Source organism: Lytechinus variegatus, chromosome 6 (assembly GCF_018143015.1).
Source record: "Lytechinus variegatus isolate NC3 chromosome 6, Lvar_3.0, whole genome shotgun sequence".
NCBI classification, from domain to species: Eukaryota; Metazoa; Echinodermata; class Echinoidea; order Temnopleuroida; family Toxopneustidae; genus Lytechinus; species Lytechinus variegatus.
The window spans coordinates 42462637-42484749 of record NC_054745.1 but is presented as its reverse complement, the minus strand read 5'-3'; the positions used below and the strand labels follow the sequence as shown (position 1 = coordinate 42484749).

Genomic DNA, 22113 nt, shown 5'->3' with positions numbered 1-22113 from the left:
GTTGGAATGCTCCCCAGGGAGTGGAAAAAGTGCATACAATTGTATGCAGGCATGTAAGGATCCGATGACCGGGGTAATTAAATATCAGTAAAGCACTTAGAAGAGTCATTCCGATGTGTTACAGGCCATATATAAATGCGAAAAATTATTATTATAAGGCATATTTGCCAAGATCTTGAATGCTGGAGATTATACATGAAATGTGATCATATATCTGGGGCGTGTTTCATTTAAACATTTTTGTTTGACAAGTTGTGAGATCTGACAACTTTCTTTGATTTTGATTGGCTGGGGATCACAGTTTCTAAGGTAACTGTCAGATAAAACAGATGAAATGTCTGACAAGTTATTTCATGGAACGCTACCCCAGTTAATGCATCATGTCATGGTGATCCTCAATAATAGTCAATGGCTTAGACTATCCATTACCCTGCCGAAATTGTATCAGATGCCACATTTAAACTATGGAAATCTTATTCTTTAATCAATGCCTATCAAATATTCATCTACAGGTCTCTTTCAATTGTTTTGCTTTTACTTAAATCAGCTTGGCACTATGATTAACCTACCCTTTAATATTTTCCCACAGGGGTGATCATATGCTGAGGTATGCATAAAGGCCAATTTTTGTTTACCAAATATCACATTTTTGTATTAAAATTATGGATTTTGTTTATAGCACAAAATATAATCAATATCAAGAATTGGATTTCTTGATAACACCAGAATTCTTGATGATTTCAAAATATGGATTATATGATATGGCTTGCCTCAGGTATATCAGCATGTCATTAATCATTGGAAAGATAGACTTTATGTGATGGTTTCATGACATTTGTTTTGGCTCAGCTGCAATTTCCACGTGTTAATGGAATGACCAACTTCAACCCTGGATTTAAAACTATATATTACAGAGATGCCAAGTTTAAAGACCAGCTATGCGTGAGATTTTCTGTGAATCTGAGTGAGATCACATTGTGTACAATGTATATGGGATAGGCTGTGATAGTTGCGTGAGACAGAGATTTGAGGGGATGAACAAGAGTCGAAAATGCTGGAGTCTCAAGCATAACGTGTGAGATTTGGTAGCTCTGATATTACCTTACACCAACCCTATTGCAACCCTAACCCTCAACCTATATCTTAGACGAAATAAAGCTATAATCATAAAATCATAAACCATGGACTTCAATAATTAAACAGTATATTCTTAGAATCTGCTAAATGTCATAAAGATGGTAATAACGATAATAACAATAGGCATTTGTAGAGCGCCATCTATCTAGAAACAATCTATTATTCCGGGGCACATTTTTATCATTATTATTTCCTGGCTTTAACTCAAGCTGCCCTTCTTCAGCACTTTGTGTATTCAAGGAATTAATCCTGCAGGGTGCCCATTAACCACACCTGGGTTGAGTGCAGCACAGTGTGGATAAATTTCTTGCTGAAGGAAAACACGCCATGGCTAGGATTCGAACCCACGTCCCTCTGTTTGAAAGGCGAGTCAACCACTAAACCATGATGTGACCATATATGGTTATATAATAAAGGATTATCTTACCCTCTGTCGGAGACAATGTTGTCTTGATTTGTTCAGTCCTATGACGAGTTGTTGGGTTATCACTGGTAGGCGGTAAGGATGGGGTGACAGGAACCCCAACTCTAGCTTCAGCTGGTGTGACTGTCAAGGAAAAATGAGTTCAGGTTGAAAACATTTCTTCCAGCAAGTGCAACATTTACATGAACTGATTTACTTAAGAACAAAAATACCTTCATTTAGAAGGCCAAAGCTTGCACACAGACTTGTAAGATACATGTAGACCCTAAAGTAGTCATCCTGTTACTACAGATTCCCTTTCAGAAAAATCTGTCATATTCACTCTTGAAAATGCATAAGTGCCCCCATGATGAAATTGATCATTTCGTTCCCTTGCTTTTCAGTTCTTTAAAAATTTGTACACCTCTAGCTCCCCCCCCCCCCCCCGATACTGAGCCTATATAAGGAACTCTATTTATCAAACTTAAATCCTAATGTCTTTGAAAACAAAATAAAGCTCTGTTTGTAAGAATGAACATTCCTTGAATATTGTGCAGAAGTTTAGTTTTCCGTCAGATGACACCTTACCACTGCATCTTCCGGAAACAGGGTTTAGGTCATCAAGACCAATATCGCTTCGACTGCCATTTCCAACAATGCCTCGGAATTCAAACTGTAAGTGGAAAGAGAATATAAAAAACAAGATTGATAATAAATATAGAATAACGGATGAAGAGATAATTCAAAGCAGCTGTGAGAGTCAGGACCAGCAGACTCCTATATTTTACATCCTTTTTTTAAACCATAATAGAAAATCAGCATGCAAATCACTTATTATGTAATCTACAAATTTTACTCTGATAAAATGATAAAAAATGAATTATTTTATGCAAGATAAAATAGATAATTATGCTCTAATCAATTACATCTGGTTGTCAAACTAGATATCTCTGGTCTATATTTTCTTTAAAAGATTTAATCTACATGTAACATATATCTTTGTTTAATAGTAATATAATTGTTTAATAGATATTATGCTTTTAAGTTTTTCGACCATTCAATTTTCATTGCTTTCTAAATTAAGTATGGATACGATATTTCTATCGTAAGAAATCAGGATTTAAAAGATGTTATTCTTCAGAAATTACTTGATATCATGAAAATTGCCTGCAAGATTTTGTGGTATTGGATTTTGAAACAGGATAGAGCAATTTTGCATGGAAGAATCATTTTCATTAAAACTCATTTAACACAAGAAACGAAAGATACCCCCAAAGTGTTCATTTTCTTATACAATTTGCTCAAGTTTAGGGCTTTGTATTTGTTATTGGGTTTAGTATTCTGTCATAAATGGAACAAAACTTTAGGAGAAGTATATACCGTTGCAGCTCTGCTATAAGGCACTGTAGCCTTTAACCAACCAGATGAACTTTGTTGACCGCTTAGCCTCCAGATGACCCCTTCACTATCTCCTTCCAATTCTTCCCTACAAAAACATCAATAAAAAGAAATCCTAAAAGGCTAAAAGAAATATCTCTGGTGAACTAAAAGCATTAATGTTAACTTTACTGAAAAGGCTGAATTTATCCCTTTTAGAAGTTGCTCAGGTGAAAAAGAAACAAAGGAATGCAAATGAAGTTAATATTTTTTGCCTCAAATGTGCTTGTGTATATACAAACTTGTTCGATTTGAAATAAACAATAAAGCAAATTTGATTATTCCAATTTATAAATTATGATGATGTCTGGCAACTGCAATAAAAACTGAAGAAGAATTTCAATAAAATAATTTTTAAAATGGAACTTTGTGACAAATGTGCATAATTTCATTTTCAAACATACATGAATAAAAAATAAAGATGTTTAAGATTTGAAAGACCTACTTGTAGAGTTCTAGCGTTCCCATATCAAGGCCAACCATGCTATACCAGAATGTAAAACACATATCGTCAGCTTCAGTGCTGGGAATAAAGGTCTTCCTCAATTTGGCAACTTGACCCTCTTCACGAGGTTCAGCAGAATTCATGTAGACATAGAAACCTAGGAAAGATACAATCATAAATCAAGTATTTACTTCACAGAAATTTCAATTCACTCAATCATCTCAAATTTAATGCAACTTTTGAAAATACATTTACAGAAGAGCAACAGCATTTTTTTCTAGTTGCTTCGTCTCTTAGATTTTACCTACATTTCTTCTATTCTGAGATATATAATATATATAATTTACCTAAAGGTAAATAAAATAGAATTAAGTTTTTCTTGAAAGCTCTACCACAAAGTGGGGGATGTATGAGCAGAGGAACCCAAGTTTATAAAATATCAAGGAATTAAAATATTGATGAGCATAAGGAACATTCTTGTATGTCATAATTTTTTTCAAATAAATCGATTAGAGAAACATTCTTTTCTGTTTGTTGCTAATCCTTGATTGAAATGAAAAGCCAATTATAAAAAAAAAGAAAATATCTTTAAGTGGAAATCATCAAATTCAGAGTTTACGATAAATATGAGAGGATTTAATCCGCATCGGTTAATATGATAATTATCCTCATAGGGTGTAGTCTTACCATCTTGTGTTCTTTTAGTATGGTCTGTATCAGGTCCTGTTCCTGGTGTATTAGTCTCTCCTCTCCATCGGATCCAATTAAAATCACTATCTTCAACATTTCCCCAATCACACAGACTCAATTCAAAGTCACAGCTTACTGTGTTTGACATGAAAAAGAGATAAATAATACATAGAAGTACATGTTAATGCTTTTTATCCTGAAATTAACAATAATAAATATTTTAGTCATTTAGGATATGAAAAAAGAAATACTTATAAGTTTATCCTTTTTTTTAATCTCCATATTATTATTGTTATTATCATAAATGATAATAACTTACTAGCACACTATACAAATAAATGTTTATGCAAATTTTCTAGTAATTTTGAATATAACCCTATCCATCATTTTTATTTCACTTACAAACGAATTAATAAACCTTAGTACCTTAACACTAATAAGACGGGGGAGGGGGGGGGGGGCTAACACAGGCCTCCCTCAACATTTTAGGTGATAAATCAGTCATACAAATTTTTTTAATGGGTTGCTCACTAACTTTTTACTTTCAAGTCTCGTACAAGTTTTGAGACCTCAATCGCGACCCCCGGGTACACGGTTCAGAAATTACACATTTTGTAAGTGCATGCAAAACCCAAATTGCTTAAAAATGTGAATTTGTGTACAGATCCAATGCAAACAAAGTTTTTTGCCAAAATTAAAAACTGTATCATTATTTTTCCTTTCACGGATTGAAATCAATTAATTTCATCTTATTTGTAGTAAAAATAAAGTCCCTGACAATTTCCATTGAAAAAAAGCAACAAAATACAGAAAGCAAAAAAAAATAAGAAACGCATAAGAACGCATATTTATGCCTACAAATAATTGTGATGATGAAAATTTTTAAAATCAGATTCCTATAAAACTTTTGTCAGCCAAAAATAGCACTTTAGGGATATTATTTACTTACATAAAGCAAAGTTTCGATTTTATGCATAAATTAGGATAATTAATTATTAATGAGATTTTTTGCACAATTTGATCTTACAGTATTGTAGTCTATGCCATGGGTAACGCGCATGCAAATTTTCATAAGGGGAAGGGGAGGGGCCTGAATCAGCCTATCCTCAGTCTTCTTAGATGTCAAAATAGTCCAGTCTATTTAGGGTTACCATAATCAGTAATTACATGACTGATCTTAAGTTTTAATAACAAAGAAGTATAAAAAAGGAGTATAAAGATATTAAAAAAAATAAATGAAAAAACAATGGAGTGAAAGACTTACAACAACTTTTTTGTACAGCATCCACAGAGTCGATAGCGATGTCCCCTTCTATACCGTTACCTACTATTCCTTTAAAGATGATTTCATATCCATTAGAATGAACCTCAATAGATTCTCTTAACCAAAACATCCCTTGATCTCCTTCTAACACACTCAGGATCGTAGTAGTACCAGAATTTTCATTTAACTAGGAAATAAAAGAGAAGACTATAAAAGTTTTGAAGATCCAAACGACTCAGCACTCATAACATTTAACTGTGAAATAACAGACAACAGATTTTAAGTACTCAACATTCATTACACTATGCATCAGAATTCCAATTTATCTGTGAAAAAAATATAAAGAAATTTATCCCAATTTTGAGGAGTCAATCTATAAGTGGACATTTTCATGAAAATATAACTTCAGCTTTACTAGGTCTCTCCAAAAAGTGTTCAGTTGGCCCTTTTCCCAGGATGTTTTTCTTGTCAACAATTTGCTTAGAATTGCTGGCACCTACATGTTGATCTCTATATAAACTATAATAATAATAAACTTTCTATCTATTACTCCATTACTGATGCTATTATTTGTTGTATTTCTACAGAATATATTGTGCAACAAAATATCACAATTATTCTTATTTTCATAAGCATTATTTTAATTTATGTTATGACTTAAAACTTAAAAATGGATGCAGAAACTGAAAAAAGTCTTTCCTACCAGAACTTCCAGACTGCCTGTGTCTTTCCCATACATGTTATAGTAGAAAGACCAGCAGGATGTAGTATCTGTGTCATGTGACATATGTGGACCAATCAGAAGAGCCAGATCACCTTCCTTTTGAGGAGGGTCAGCTTCAATATACATGTAGTGACCTGAATAATACATACATGAATACATAGTAGAAAATATTCAATATACATGTAGTACCTTGATTATGGATACATAGTAATAAATATCACATAATGGTGTCAGCTTCAATGACCCGATGATGGATATATAATAAAAACTATGACACTGGGGTGAGCTCCAATACACATGTATTGACCTGGTGATAAATGCATGGTAATAAATATCGCATAAGTGGGGTCAGCTTTTTATTTCAAACAAATCTTCATTTGAATATATCAAGTTTGTTAATCATTTTAATAAATCCACTAGAAATCATATCAGATTATGGTATAACACAATTACAAATATGACCCAAGATATAGTTCTCTATTAAGTTTCAGAAACACCATTTTTTTCTTACATCAATATTTATTAAAAGTCGTGAGATTAAATACAAACGTCATACCATTCTGTGCGTTAGGCGTCATATCATACTCAGGTCCAGTATTATCTGTGGGTGTGGAACCAGACCATCTTATCCAATCAAAATCATCGGATTTGTCGTTACGGTAACCACATATGCTTGGTGTTTCAAATTCACAGATTGAAGTAGCTGAAAGAAATTAGTAACAATAAAAATGAGAATTTCTTTGAAAACCAATGAGAAGTGGATTTCGGCAGCATCATAACATTAATGTTTTAGCTGGTAAGTCTTAAAACTTCAACACGTACACAGCTGATATAAAAATGCTAAAATAACAAACCTTGAAAATGAAGTAACCATTTTATTACATTGATAAAAAGGAACACAGTCTTTAAAATTCTTCTTTTGTTCTTTCACATAGTCAATGGAACTTCGCCCAGTTACAATAAATCTTTGATACAAAACTACCAACCCTCAGGAACCTTACAATCCTCATCATCTAAACTCTTAGGAATTCCAGTTTCTAAGAAATCATGGGGAGAATGGGTTTGAAAACCAAGACTTCAGTGACCACCTTCAAGGGCAACGTAAAAACTTAAATGTATAAGAGTGCTTTAGAACAGACATCCGAGCCAACTTGTATGTTCTTTTTCTGCTCTGAAGCGCCTTGAGCACCTAATCTAGATGGAAAGTGTGCTATGCAACTCTCATGTATTATTATCATAAAAATTCACCATTTATGTTACTCATATCTTTGTTATGACCCAGTTGAGGATTAAACTGATAACCTCCTTTTCACAAGGCAATTGAGCCACCACTATACTATCAAACAATTACCTGGACATTGACCATCATACATACTGATATCATCAAGAGCAATATCACCGAAATAAAGCTGTCCAACTACTCCTTCAAAGACCACCTGAGGACAAAAATAAGAATGAAATAATAATAACAATAACATTTTATATATATATATATATAAATATTACAGTCCACATGTTGGATACAAATGGTGAGAAAAGAGAGACAAAGAGTTCCTTTTTGAGTGGCATTTCATTCCAACAAAAAGTTTATTTCCAAGTATTATCAAAATTTTCAGCGAAAACCTCACGTCTTTATCAGGGATACGAGACTCATAGTCGACTGTGAGACACACACTACATTCAAATAAAGGGGACAGCAATGGGCACACCGGTTGCCCCTACATACACCAATATTTCTATGGGCAAACTTGAAAGACAAATGATATCCGAATCCCATATGCGTAAAATGCAGTGTATGAATACAGGTGTGTGCATAACTCTTATAGACAGAGCCTGAATAAAAGAAAGTTATATGCAATACAGGTCAGCCTGCATTGTATGTCTGTTCGTTGCCAGGTGTTGAATACAGAAAACTGTTTGGTTGGCTTTGTGTCCTGAAGGACCCTATACATATACATATTTCTACGCCTAAAAAGACGGGGGTGGCGTTGATTCACCCCCCCCCCCCTTATGATCTCGGCCATTGATCGTGGGATCGCGACAAAAATTGGCACGTGCTTTACTCTAGGATAAAATTCTGTGAAAAACCTCATTGCTAATTAATTATGCTAATTTATGCCTATAATCAAAAGTTTACTTAACTAAATAATGCCCCTAAAATGTTATTTTTTGTTCATAGACTCTTTCTAGGAATTTGATCAAATGTATTTTAAAAGGATTTCATATCACATTCATTTTGTTAGGTTTTTTATTGCTTTCTAAATATTTTATATATTTCTTTGTTTTTCATCTTCTTTTTATTGTTTTTTTTTTTAATGTATTTGGATCTTGTGTGCATTATGTGAACCTTGTTTGTGGAGTATAAAGACATTACTGGAGAGTAAAAACTGAACTAAAATCTGAAGGAGATAATAATAAAGTGATAGTGATATACATGTATAACTGATTTACTGTCTCTATCCCTACGTCTTTATTGTGTGCACCTGATTATTACAAAAAAAAACCTGGAAAAGATGCATAGACCTAGAACTCTCAATAAACTCTAAACCACATCCACCCGACAATCAACTTCACATTTGAATCCTCAAACCAGAATACACACTTCCTGGACATCTCCTTACAACTCTCTGATGCACAAATACACACCAAACTGTTCACAAACCCCACTGACACCCAAACATATCTGTTCCCATCATCGTGCCATCCAAAACACACATCAAGCATTACGCGTAAGAAGAATATGCCTGGACAACACAAGAACAGAACACCACATGCAACGTACAGCTGGAACATCACTTCAAAGATAGGAATAATGACATACATTTCATAGGGCAACAAACTGAATGGGCCGCTGACAAAACCAGATCAGATCTCCTTTGACACAAACCTTCCAACACATTCGACTCACCAAGATCTTCTTCCCAAAAACATACTTCCCACCTACTGCCTCCGTCCCCTAAACTCTACACAAACATCTTCCTATTTTACACCAATCAAGCAAGATGAAAGATATATTTACTCAACCCCCTACAACATCTTTCTGTCGAGGGTGCACTCTTAACAATTTACATGCACAAGCAAGAGACCAATCCCTGCTCACCCAACAAGCTTATGACACTTCCAATACTGGGTTCTTCAAACGCCCATCACACAGATGTGTTCTCCACAAACATATCATAGAGGCAAACAAAGTCAGGAGCACAGTTTCAGGACAAAAAAATACCATATAACATCCAACGGAAACTGCAAATCCCACTGGGCCGCTACCTCATCATACGTTTAGAGTGTTGCAAACAATATAAGGAAATCAGAGACAACAATATACACACGCTTCAATAACACTCCATCAGAGATAAGTAACTTCCACACCCCACAACACAAGACATTGCCATACACAACACACTTCAATCTCCCAAACCACTAGGTAGAAAAAGAAATGATAACCGGTATTGAACTCATCAACAACAAGTAACATGTATTCCATATTCCATCCATTGGGAAATATTGAAGAAGTGTAAAGCTTAATCAACTGCCTCACAAAATGTAACCTCTGCATTTCTAAAAGTTTTTCATAATGTGTCAAACTGATCTAGGTTCTTTAAGTAGTAGAAATTAGTTGACGACACCTTGTCGACATAGGACCAAATACCTCCTGTGTAATAGCAAAATATCAAATAATAGCCTTTTTCCAATTTGAAACCATAGTTTATTTATCAGCTGAACTCTTAATGGACTTTAAATCTCTGTAATCCATTGTGTACTGCCTCCATAGTCTCTGTCTTTCATGATCTTCCCGTAAATGAACTTGTATAATTTACACTAAATCACTTCACTTTGTACCCGAAGAGTGGGAGCAGCTCTATTGCTGTTCCTACAAATCTGTAGTACATGTACATCGAATTGCACTAATTTCCACTGGATATATATATATATATCATGACCATGCTATTTGATTCTTGTGTATTATTTACATGTTTTATTTTATTTTGTTTTAATATCTGTAATATAGCCATTGAAGAAGGCTTGAAGCCTAAAGCAATAAATTGTGGTCTATATCAGCAATGTTCAATTTTTTTCTACTTTTTCATCTTGATATCCTTCACAAGACAACAGTAGTCATTTTAATGAGTAGCTGCCTGCTTACGTAGATACATATACAGAGAAACCTGTCCATATCGACCACCCAAGGGAAACACAAAATGTGGCATTTATAGACAGGTGGCTGCTATAAACAGGTTCTAAAACACAATCTACCTCTATGGGAAGCTGTTTTAGTGGTCACTATAAGCAGGTGGCCACTATAGACAGGTGGCCACTAATACAGGTTTGACTGTATATATATGTATACACAACTCAGTGACTTGTATAACACAGTATATCTTACCTGATATTCAATAGGTTCATGAAGCTGTATAGACCCTAGTAGCCAATCAAAAGACTGCTGTTGATGCATTGTCCAGACTGGTCTTAGTTGGGATTGCCCATCATTGCGACGGGTATAAACATTGAGTGTATCTATTGATAGGCCGTACATATGATACCAGAATAATACACATTGACTAGCGGCAGGTTGAACCATCGGGGTTGAGATGCGAGCTTTATTAAAGTCACTTTGACCAGAAGTTTCTATGTACATATAATAACCATCCACTGCATCATGAAAAAAATGAGAATAATAAAGATTTACGGGGTTGTTACACTGAATGAAAATGAATTGAAATGAATATAATTATGGCTCATTACATATCAAAGAATCACTATCCTCAGGGGTGGTAGATTTACAATTAACATAATGCATTATGTTCATTGTATATCACTGTATCAAGTGGAAATCAAATTTAAACATCCATCCATATTTCATTTCATCACCTGAAATAGAAATACCCTGAGAATTCATTTTCCCAATTGATTAGCATCCCAACAAGCACTGTGCAGCACCAGATTGACTTTGCTCTATCCCTTAAATCATAAAATGCCAAAAGTGTTAGTATGATCTTTTAATAAGTTTTTGGCCTGATGCAGCCATGCAAGGCTCTTGACCTCCCAATTGTGGGACAGACATTATACCAACACACTGTTTGGTCATGTCAGTATTCTCAAGAATTTGAGAAATTTAACCAAGGTAAGAATCTTGCCAATATATACTGTATAAATACAGTATATACAAATGTTGTGTCACTAGTTTTAAAGGTGTGGGTTATAATCCCACCGCTGCCACCGAATGTCACAGTTATCTCTAAAGCATTTGATAAGACTTCTTAAAAAGCAGATTAGCTGCTTGGCTATGAAGGAATGAAGGAATAGCTATGGAGTGCCCACTTTTGACAGAATCCTTACAGGCTCTCTAGAAGACCATAGTCAGTGGATGCTTACCTGTTCCTGTTGTATGGTCGAACGGAGGACCAGTGTCAGAAGTTCCTGTGTGTCCCTTGTGTCTCGTCCAATCAAAATCATCATCATCTTCTTGAGTGTAGCCACATATATCATCCTCAAAGTCACACCCAATGACACCAGTATCTACATGTACATAAAGGTCAGAGCTCAATTTCTTATTTCTTGTATATCTTTTATAATGTATTGTTGTCTCCTAAGAACCTAATGAGAGGGTATTCCTGTTCGTAAACAAATTGTGATTTCACTTCCAATTCAATCATCTAGATAGATTGGTTTCAAGTTAAGAATGAACTTATCTTTGGTATGCATTCATTTTGAATAGAGATTCAATAAAAAGGGACAGAGCCTAAATATTTGTTAGGGATGGTACTTGGTCCAAAATGACCTCATTTTAAAATTGACAAAAAGAATGTAAAGGTGGTATTTTATAGGTTTGCTAGTTTTCTAAAGAATATAACTGTGAATTTAAACTTGAACCTTGTGGATTGATTTTGGATTATTATAATATTATGAACTCACCATTGCACAGGCCAGTCTGTGTAATGAAAGTATCATCTAATGCAACATCTCCGGTGTAATTACCACCAAAGGTTGCTTCCATGATGATATTATATGAGTTCATACTCGACAGGGAGACCACGCCTTCCAACCATCGATCACCATGGTTACCACTCTCAGACCATTCTAAAACCATTAATTGGTTTATCTGATCTCTGGTGTAGACATTCAAAGATCCCATTCCTAGATTAATGGAAACAAAGAAATAAATGTCAACCTCAGCTCCTTTGGTCATGTTATGGGGGGATAGTTTGGAGAATCTCTTGCTGAATGGATAAAATAAGTTTAAGAGAAAGGAATGAAAGAAGGGGGTTTTACATGAGTTGATCATAACTGAAGTCAAGTCCGTGCAACTTTTAGGAAAGTGGATTTTTCGAAAGTAGAATTGATTTAGGGGAGAATTACACCTTCATAGATTGTGAAAGCCAAGAGCTCATCCAATGTTTGTCATAAAAATACCACACAATGCAAAGCTTACAAGGATTCTTTTTTTTATGAAAATGATGTCCAGGTTGGTGTTTCATAAAGCTGTTCATAAGTTAAGAACAATTTTAAGAACGACTGGTGATCTTTTCATGTGGTAAATGGTATATTGGCTTGGCGATGGTTTAGCGTAAGGAGGGTTCATCAGTCATTCTTAAAGTCACTCTTCAACTTACAGCTTTATGAAACGGCCACCCGGTTAACTCTCACAAGACTTCTCAGCTCACTCTTACAAAAAGTGACTGATGCAATCAATGTCGAAGATGATAGGGCAAGAAACACCATCATCTAGAATGCTTATGAGATCATTTCCAATTGGTCAACTGAATTTAAGAATACTTTCTGGTCCATCAGTATTTGTTTTGCTGGTTTTCCATAGTTAAGACTGATTGGACTTATCAGAAATCTTTGTAAGATGAGGCCCTAAGTGATTCTGATATTGTCTTACCTTTTCCATACATGTGATACCAGAATCTAAAGCATGAATCTTCAGCTGGAAGAGTTGCACTCTCAAGCCTTGCATTGTCATCAGCTTGTCTGAAATCAGTGGCATCTATATATACATAGCGACCTACAGAAACAGACCAATAATAATATGTTCATAATTATATTGCTTTTATGAAGTCACATTGTTTTACAGTGTTTTCCACAATGATTTGGACCATAAAACAACAACACAAATGAATGCAAAATCAAGTTTGAACCTTTATTTGATAGCTTTTATTCTCTCGGTTGATGATTTGTATTGAAAATGATTATTTATGCGGTAATGACGCAGTGGCTCTTATCTCAAAATGATGTCTAAAATGAGGCAGTCATCTTACCATTTTCTGTGCCAGTGGTATGGTCCTTACTTGGTCCGGTTTCTTGACTACCAGTAGTTCCACGATTCAATTCCCAATCATACTTGTCTCCATTCTTTGTATTTGACCAATAACAGTAATCATTCTCTTCAAAATCACACAGACCTGATCAAAGATGAACAAAAGTTGTAAGAAAAAAAATGAAATAATTAATGTGAGTTTTAAATTCTTACAATAATATCATTAAAATTGAAATAAAAAAGTCCATTGCTAAGGAACTCTCTACAAGTGCCAATTTATATAAATATATATTTTTTAACAACTGAAAGCATCTATTCAGCAATTTGGAAACATATATGCTCATGCGAGCTATGCAATATTTGAGTCAATCTCTTAACAAAGTGTATCCAATGCTTAATATATACAACCTTTACCCATTACTTTGTGACAGTGTTTAACATCACCATTTGCATAAATGAGGGATGTAGCTCAGGCTGACCTCAAGTCCAAACTCAGCCATTTTTTGCCTGGGTGTTGGCCAAAGTCCCGTGTTCAAAGTCTAAGGGAGAAGGTTTTCTCAAGGGGCCTGGCTGTGAATACATCCAATTCGTGAACCATCACACAATCTATGATAATCATCCTGGCATTCACAGGACAATGAGTTTAAGAGTTAAATACCTTGGTGCTGGCATGGTTCACTATCAATTATGACATCATCAACAGCTAACCACTGATTGGTACTATCACTAAGCTGGGCTTGTAGAACAACCTGAACAACACACAAAACAGAGGTTTATTCATTATTATTTATTCAATAATAATCATTCAATAATTTCAAAATAAACAATTCAATGCAATAATAAGAGAGTAGATATACAAGATTCCAAAGGTACACAATCTCCCCACAGTATGAAACTAACATAACACATTTTGCCATGTTCATTGATTATATAAAGCCAGTTCTGAGTTCCATTTCTGCCAATGATCAGAAGAAGGTAGTTTGAACTCGAATGGCATGGTAGTTTACTATTCATTGAGATAAGCAACAACATTGATGTCTTTATTATTAATATATCCTTTTGAATTGCATTTTTCATTAGATCCGTTGGCAAACATTAATGTGTTCATTAGCAACTGGTATTGAGCAGGTTACCAAGTACATCTTAATAGCAGCGTGTTACTAATACATAGAGTGAAATATTTGAACAAATACCTTAATAGATATAAAATGCTCTTATATTATTATGATGCTAAACATTGATTTACCATAATGATGACGTTACTTACCTCAAAAGTGGTGCTTGCTTTGACATTAACCTTAGCTTGCATCCAGAAGCTAGGCTGAACACCTGTTCCTGACTCCCAGTAAGGACCAACCAGTTCTCCATTAATCAATTCCCATACCCTAATAGATCCTACTGTCCTATCTGTACTGGCTAGATGATACCAGAATGTCATACAGTCACCAACAGGTGTGGCATCCAAGGCACCGCTGTAGAGCAGCGCCCTCTGTCCTGCTGCACCAAGTGACTGATCAGCATAGATGAAATGACCTGACAGTAAAAATTGATTCAAGGGGAGGGAAACTTTTGGAACAAGTGGGCTTGTGTGGAAACAGGCAAATCAAAGAATAAGAACAATGAAAGTTTGAGAAAAATCAGTCAAATAATCATTATGACAAAGTTGTGAGCAATTGAATATTGAAATCACTAATGCTATGGAGATCCTCCCATTGGCAATGCGACAAGGAAGTGTGATGTCACATGTGAACGAATTTCCCTTTGATGGACTATAAAATACCCCCACAATGTTAGCCACACGGATTTTGCTCTTTCTTATGGAGATACAAACTTTTTATCCATAATGTATTCTTCGAAAATGTGTATTACGTGCACTCCTATAGAAAAAATACATGATTAACTGATAGATGTGACAAAAGAGACAGTTTAAGAAACATATACCAAAGTAATGGGTAGAGTTGTTCACAAGCGACATCACACATCTTTGTTAAATTGCCAATGGGATGATCTACATTACAATTGTGATCTAAGCTTCAAATGGTGGTAACTCTCATATTTTTTCAATTTTTCTCAAACTTTTGTTGATCTGTTTCTTTGATATTTTTTGTTCAAAGCAATCTCGTTCAAAAGGTTTATTTTTTTCTTAAAGGACAATAAAAATGTCAAGTTGGATATCTATAAGGCACTATAACACATACTTTTTATACATCAAAGTACAGATTTATCATTAACCAAGTCACCCAATTATATCACACATAATGCACATCCTCAATGCTGGTCAAGCTTTAATAAACATTCATATCCTACTGCCTGGCTGCTAAATGAAAATATTAACAAATGATGTTTTACTAAAAAATTGCTTTACATGTATATGTATCTTAATTTGAGCACACTACCAGAAAACAAGGGAATCTCCCATATTTTCCTCTATTTTATTTTATTTAATTATTTACCACTTGTGGGATGGAACACCACATCAGCAAATGCTGTATTTTGTAGTGGTCCATAATTTTCAATTAGTTACTTGGTAATGATTTGAAACAATTTCTATTAACTTATTGACTTCTGAATTCACTCTTTTTTAAAAGCCAAAGGTACATATTCCACCCTAATCCATTATACTCAATATTTGAATTTAATATGGTGGGTATTACATAAAGAGATATTCTATATATTTACATTTCCAATAGACTGAATTTTTTTATACAATGTTTGCCATAGTTTTAGATTAATACTTCATTAATATACATGTAACTAACCTGTATCTGATCCTGTTGTATGATCAATGAATTTATCGTTGCCATGGGGAACGTCAACACCTGCATCACGTGACCAATCAAAATCATCCGTAGAGGGCTCCTGTAACCATCCGCAGAACCCAAGCTCAAAATCACAGGTTCCTTGGATATAATGCAGAAAGAAGAGCATAAATCACAAGGATTTGTATGTTACACATCAAACAGTGTCCAACAATGACAATTACACTCTATAACTACAGGCTAAATTGTCGCTAATGTTTAAGCATTAACAAGTCACTGTTTGTGTTGATTAATTTGCAATAAACAGTGGATTCATTTTTCGAACCTTGGAAAAACGTATAGTGTATGCATTCATTATTGGATTCTACAATAATAATAATAATAGCCAATTTTTATAAAGCGCTTTTCCCAGAATGGCCCAAAGCGCATTACAGCATATTATTACCCCGGTCATTGGATTCATTTCAATCCCGCACGAAAAGTGCACAATTTCCACTCCCTGGGGAGCATTCCTTGCATTCATCGCAGCCTCATTATGGCGCTGGCAAAATCAAACATACAATATCTTTCGCATCCTACCGGGTACCCATTTAGCAACTGGGTCGAGAGTGGCAAAGTGTGGATAAACGCCTTGCCAAAGGACGCTAGACCGCAATGGGATTTGAACACACGACCCTCTGTTTACAAGGCGAGAGTCAGAACCACTACACCACGGCTCTTCCACGTTCTATTCTATCAATTTATGTGCTGAATTAAGCGTAACTGAGGATGAAATCTGCATGAACTATTGTTTGAAACCACAGATATCAAACAATCATTGTGATTTTAGTTTATTATGCCTGCAACATTATTTAGACATTACTTACTTGTTGGTGGGCATAAGCCATCAGTAATGGTGATAACATCAACAGCTAAATCCCCAGAATCAGATGAACCACGTATACCTTCAAAGACCAACTGAAATCATAAAATCTTCCTTTTAATGTAATGTTTGGTTGATGATACCTGCACTACATAGATCATTATCATGAGAAGCTTTAGGTTAATTTTTTTTGTTACTACTCAGAAAAAGTGAAAATGTAAAATTTGAAGGAAGAGAAACAAAACTATGACTTCTAAGTGCAGGTGAGATTGAGGATTAATCAGAAAATGTACAAGTGGAAATCAATTGGAGTTTAGATCACTCTTCATGATTCAAATTATCCAATTACCATACAAGAATGGCTACAGGCGTATAATGAAGGAAAGGAGTCTTATTTAGTATTCAGAGTAGAAGTTTTTAGAAATTATGGATCTAGTAATAAGTCAGATAATGGGAAACATTCACAAATACTTTCATTATTTTGTTGTACTCTTCAAGATGCACATTTCATCAAAATTTACAATGAATGGAATTGATTGAAGCTTTAACATTTTTTCTGGACAACAAACCTCATTTTGTACAATTTTATGAAAAGGAAATAGCTATATCACTTATTATAACAGACTTTTGTTAGGTCCAAAGCCTTTCACATAGTAACACTCCTTGAAAGTTTCTGCATTTGATAAATTTTCCCCTACATGTACCTCTTATCAAAATAAGGAGGAATACAGAGACAATAGAAATTACATGATGAAGTACACATATCAAAATAGCTAAGGAGACCAAAAAAAAATCACAAAGATTTTGTAAGGGTACTTAGCACTTTAAGACAAACACTGTCATAAATGTATGGTGTCAGAGTACACTGTGGTCTACAAATCTATGTCTCGTATTCTGAAGTCAGGTTTAACTTAGACCATGTTCTAACTCTGTGCTAAAATTATGGGAAGCCAAAAGTGTCAAAATTTTTATGAAGTTGTAAGTTTCATATATATTTATTGTGTTCTTTCCTGATTCTTCAATGGTGTATAATGAAGGAAAGGAGTCTTATTAAGTATTCAGAGTAGAAGTTTTTAGAAATTATGGATCTAGTAATAAGTCAGATAATTGGAAACATCCAAATACTATCATTATTCTGTTGTACCCTTTAACTCTTTAACACTTAATGAGCCATTCACTGTAATTAGCAAGTGCCACTTTTTTCAAAGGGTCTATATTTAAATGGTTATTCATAAAAAAAGAGAATCACTCATGAGACAATAATGTTAAACCTCTTGACCATAAGCTGAACTGAACAATGGAATCACTTATGCATGCAATGTATTCCTCAAAATTCAATAGGCATAACAACAGCTGTATGACCATTGCACAAAAATGTGTTCGTGGCACTCCATTGGATTCACAGATATGTGTTAATGGCACGTTAGGGGTTAAGATGCACATTTCCTCAAAATATACAATGAATGGAATTGATTGAAGCTATAAGATTTTTACTGGACAACAAACCTCATTTTGTATGACAAATAAATAGTTATATCACTTATTATAATAGACCTTAAGTCCAATCCCTTTCACATAGTAATACTCCTTGATCGATTTTGAATTTGATACATTTTCACCTACATGTACATGTACCTCTTATTGAAATGAGGAGGAAATTTATGATGAGTACACATATTCAAATAGCTAAGGAAACCCCCCCAAAAATCACTAAGATTTTGTAAGGGTACCTAGCACTTAAAGAGAAACACTGTCATAAACGTATGGTGTCAGAGTACACTGCGGTCTAAAAATCTATGTCTCGTATTCTGAAGTCTGTGCTAAAATTATGGAAAGCCAAAAGTGTCAAAATTTTCATTAAGTTGTAAGTTTCATATATATTTATTGTGCTCTTTCCTGATTCTTCAATGGTGGAGACAATAATCTATGCATGCTTCCTAGACAATTATGAATGATTTGAGAGCCAAATGAGCTGAAATATGATATCTCTACTGTTAATGATTTATGTAACAATTAGCTAGCCATACTTAAACCACAACTTTAAACCTGAGTTTAAACCCGACTTAAGAATATGGACCTATGAGGATAAAGGCGAATGAGTGATTCATGAGGCGAGCCCTCTACCACCTAGCCACAAACTCTGATAGTTATTAACTTGATACAGATGTTAACAGCAAATTTAAATTAAAAACAAAGTAAAGACAAAGGTGATAAACTTACGTGGAACTCAACATCGTTGGATACAACGTTGACAAAGGCTTCATTCCACACATTCCCCATGTCTGTGCCTCCTTTAGAGAATAATATCTCTGTAGATCCCCCTCCTCCAATCAATATTACATTGAGTGTTCCCATACCACTACCATACATATGATAGTAGAACTGAAGACAGAAGATACCTTCACCTGAGGGTACCATTGTTGGTGATTGGAGTCTAGTTACCTGACCTTCTGTTTGGCTGGTAGCTTCTAGGTAGATGTAATAACCTGGAGGATCAATTGGAGATGATGAAGAGAATATCACTTATATACCAATTATAATGATAATAATATGTCCATTTATATAGCACAGTTTTTATGTGCATATACTCAACTGCGCTTTGATACTTGGTATCATATTATCACCCCGGATGTAGCTAAGCCGCTATATTAACAGGCGCTAAAGCGTTCAAGGAATAAATCCTACCGGGTACCTGTTCACCTCACCTGGGTCGATAGCGGCACAATGTGGATAAATTTCTTGCCGAAGGATATTACGCCATGGCTGGGATTCGAACCAACGACCTTCTGTTTCAAAGTCCAAAGACTAATCCACTGGGCCATAACGCTCCACATATGATTATCATGATTTGAGCAGGGCAATTGTTTCTACTACAGCCCTGTTCAAAGGTTATCAGTATATATAACAAAATAAACCCAAACAATATAACAAACAGCAAATACTCTTTTATTCAGGCAACAATAAACACTATTACCCATCCACGGTTAGCCTTGTCTTCCAGTCTAAGGAGAAAATACTAGCCTGTAGTCTCAATAATTTTTACTAATGCCCTCATGAGCTGTCAATATTTTATATATCCTTATCTTCCCAGACTGTAGTCCATCTCAAATGCTTATTTTGGTCTGCATGATTTGCATTGGCAGTATGAAAGCATATTGCACACAGTATTAATATCTGGTAAATGCTGTATCTCATAGATTCCTGTACAAAACTTCCTGTTCAATATGATGCCATATTGCACAAACTAATGTGCAATAGGTAACACACGTTAATAAGTATTGCAATATAATACACCATTAAATATCACCTACATACATTCTATGACGAAAAAAGATTTATGAAGTGGGAAAATATTAACTGATACTTATTATGAGAAACCTACAACCCAAAGAGAAGGAGAGAATAGCTGAGTAGAAGGCAGGGTTGAGTAGGTGAGAGAAAGCAGGCTTCAGTCGGCAAGCAGGAGCTTTCTTATCCTTCTGGTTAACAGTCTTTTTAAAGACTACACTCATTTTAAAAAGAATACTCTACTCTCAAACCTCCACTTTCTCACCTTTCCAATTCACCTCCAATTCTATTCATTTTTCTTCTGTCAGTTCCTCCACCGTAAACCTCTTTCACGATTGCTTATACCACCATGCAAACCTTCAAACATTATCTGAGGTCAGTGGAATGATAGGAAACCATGGAAACAGAAGTACCAATACGGTGGTAGATAACCATGCTGATAATAGAAAAGTCTCTTACCTGTTCCAGAGTAATCAGTATCAGGTCCTGAGGTGGATGAACTAGTCTGGCCTTTATTTAGTATCCAATTAAAATCATCAGTCCGGTCTTGAGTCCAACTACATAGACTATTATCATCAAAGTCACATGACAATGGTTGGAGTCCGACTGATGGATCGGCTAGAGGCGGTTGAACTATAATCAAATGAAAAAAATAAATGATCCGCTCTGAACTATTAGAACTATTGAGGATACAGTAGTTGGGCACATTGTTAGAAATAAGAGCCACGTCTTCCCCGATGGACTCATGAAAGCGGCCTTCTAATCCTCATATTTCATCTTACATAGAGTAAAGGAGAATTCAGCTGGGAAAGATTCACAACTATATTGTTTATTGAGAAAGTGGGCAAAGTTCAAGAGATCTGACTTCAATGCCATACTCCATCCAGATGGACAGCAGCATAATAAATGAAAAATATCAAGAGAACACACTTTTTTGTATAAGATTTCCTAAACTTCCTGAATGAAAAAGAGGCAAGCTTTATTTTAGGAACATTTACAATGTAAATTAAGGAGGCGCGATAGCTCAGTCGGTAGAGCGGGGGTTTCGGATAGTGACCCGGGTTCGATTCCCAAATGGTGCGGTAGTGCCCTTTGGTAAGGCATTTATCCTCATTACCAGGTCCCTCGGAGAGGACCTTAAGCTGTTGGTCCCCTGGTTGCTTGCTCACAGGCATTCGTGCTGTCTTAGCAGTCAGGTAAAATAACCTCGCTATAACTTAAATTTGGTTATAGCGGGGTGGAAAATAGAGATTTGTTTCCTTTGGTAAAAAGTGTGCTTGCCTTCTTGGACTGTTTTACATTCCATAGTGTGTAAATTTCAGAACTTTGCTAGTTTTTGTCTGGGCCAGGCTCGCACTTGGGATGTGGAAGTGAGAGAGAATGCAATTTGGCTGGTTTTTAGGCGTATGGATTTTCTGGGATTTATGATTAGTATTTTCATATCATTTTTGGGGCCCGACGCTTTACCTGAATCCTGTCCTTATTTGCTGATTTCTCAGCAATTACACAATTTCTTCCAGAATCCTTTGGCACATATGTTTTATTCGTACAAACAGACACTTTGGTGGTCATTTAATTTGATTCTGTACAAACTCATTTTGATATCGTTACCAAAACTGGATTTTACCTTTAAACTAAATTTATTACTATTATCAACTACTAAGATGAATTGTACTTTGAGTACTTACTTTCACAACCACCACTGTCAATGAAGATATCATCTAAAGCCATGTCTGATTTACTTGAGCCAACGATACCAACAAAATATATCTATTATACCAAGACAAAGAAATACTAAATGGGTTAAACACAATGCATGATTCCCTGTGATTTTTTTCATATAGGA

The 22113-nt window shown here is 35.0% G+C and overlaps 1 protein-coding gene across 1 annotated transcript; it reads right to left on the bottom strand.

Moving 5' to 3' along the window:
• Window positions 1-230: 230 nt before the first annotated feature.
• LOC121417859 (MAM and LDL-receptor class A domain-containing protein 1-like) lies at window positions 231-22022 on the bottom strand. Its single transcript, XM_041611593.1, has 22 exons — window positions 21956-22022; window positions 20727-20900; window positions 19200-19465; window positions 16984-17074; window positions 16118-16258; window positions 14626-14891; window positions 14017-14107; window positions 13360-13503; window positions 12984-13106; window positions 12014-12235; window positions 11474-11617; window positions 10485-10750; window positions 7452-7536; window positions 6657-6803; window positions 6080-6234; window positions 5377-5563; window positions 4110-4247; window positions 3423-3579; window positions 2921-3026; window positions 2129-2213; window positions 1565-1684; window positions 231-313 (listed from the first exon to the last, which is right to left on the bottom strand). Exons 1-22 carry the CDS (start codon window positions 21996-21998, stop codon window positions 231-233), a joined length of 3234 nt encoding a protein of 1077 aa, XP_041467527.1. The 5' UTR covers window positions 21999-22022.
• Between the last annotated feature and the right edge of the window lie 91 nt (window positions 22023-22113).